At 55.0% G+C, this 1,174-nt stretch overlaps 1 protein-coding gene across 1 annotated transcript, besides 2 other annotated features; it reads left to right on the forward strand.

Annotated features, from left to right (window-relative positions):
* Nucleotides 1-139: 139 nt before the first annotated feature.
* Nucleotides 140-167: a sequence feature (A-rich).
* A 220-nt stretch (nt 168-387) lies between these two features.
* On the forward strand, nt 388-846 carry Tco025E_02267 (60S ribosomal protein L23a; the record flags this gene model as incomplete). The annotated part of the gene is made up of 1 exon (XM_029369196.1): nt 388-846. The coding sequence occupies one exon, from the start codon at nt 388-390 to the stop codon at nt 844-846; it is 459 nt and encodes a 152-aa protein (XP_029230724.1).
* Nucleotides 847-1,039: 193 nt separating this feature from the next.
* Nucleotides 1,040-1,067: a sequence feature (A-rich).
* Nucleotides 1,068-1,174: the final 107 nt, after the last annotated feature.

Below are 1,174 nucleotides of genomic sequence, written 5' to 3' on the forward strand. Positions count from 1 at the left end.
GGTTAAATGAGAAGAAGTGTAATACCATTGAGAAGGACAAAGGCGGCAGAGGCCGCGAGACAGCAACACAAGATAAAAAGAAGGAACGAAAAAGGCAGATCAATTAAGCCTACAGGATCGCTGAGGGGAGTGGAGACAAAAACAAACAAACAAATAAAACAACAGACTCACTCGAGAGGAGCATGTGGCTGTTTTTCATTGGGAGAGACGCGACGTGCCTCGCATGGGTTCTGGGGTGGCCTCGGTTGGCTGAACTTATCTGTGACTTCTTTCCTTCCCCCCTTTTTTCCCTGGTTTTCTCGCCACTTACGCACAATGGCTGTGTAATTGGGTACACGTCAAACACAAACGCAAAGGCTTCTCTTTCAAACGACGACGACGACGACGATGCCTGCCAAGTCTGCCGCTCAGAAGGTTGCTGCGCCCAAGAAGGCCGTCAAGAAGAGCGCACCGACCGCCGCGGCGAAGGTGGTGAAGGTGGCCAAGCGCAAGGCGTACACCCGCCCGCAGTTCCGTCGCCCGCACACGTACCGCAAGCCGGCGACCGTCAAGCCGAGCAACAACCTGAGCGCGATCCCCAACAAGTGGGACGCGTTCCGCGTGATCCGCTACCCGCTGACCACCGACAAGGCCATGAAGAAGATTGAAGAGAACAACACGCTGACCTTCATCGTGGACTCGCACGCGAACAAGACGGAGATCAAGAAGGCCATGCGCAAGCTCTACCAGGTGAAGGCGGTGAAGGTGAACACCCTCATCCGCCCCGACGGCCTCAAGAAGGCGTACATCCGCCTCTCCGCCTCGTACGACGCCCTCGAGACGGCCAACAAGATGGGCCTGGTGTAGGCGCACGGGCGAGCGTGCCGGGCGCGGCGTGGGGCGGTGTTGGTGGTTGCCTTCGGTTAAATGAGAAGAAGTGTAATACCATTGAGAAGGACAAAGGCGGCAGAGGCCGCGAGACAGCAACACAAGATAAAAAGAAGGAACGAAAAAGGCAGATCAATTAAGCCTACAGGATCGCTGAGGGGAGTGGAGACAAAAACAAACAAACAAATAAAACAACAGACTCACTCGAGAGGAGCATGTGGCTGTTTTTCATTGGGAGAGACGCGACGTGCCTCGCATGGGTTCTGGGGTGGCCTCGGTTGGCTGAACTTATCTGTGACTTCTTTCC

Source organism: Trypanosoma conorhini, assembly GCF_003719485.1.
Source record: "Trypanosoma conorhini strain 025E chromosome Unknown Tco_14.4_contig_00087, whole genome shotgun sequence".
NCBI lineage: Eukaryota > Euglenozoa > Kinetoplastea > Trypanosomatida > Trypanosomatidae > Trypanosoma > Trypanosoma conorhini.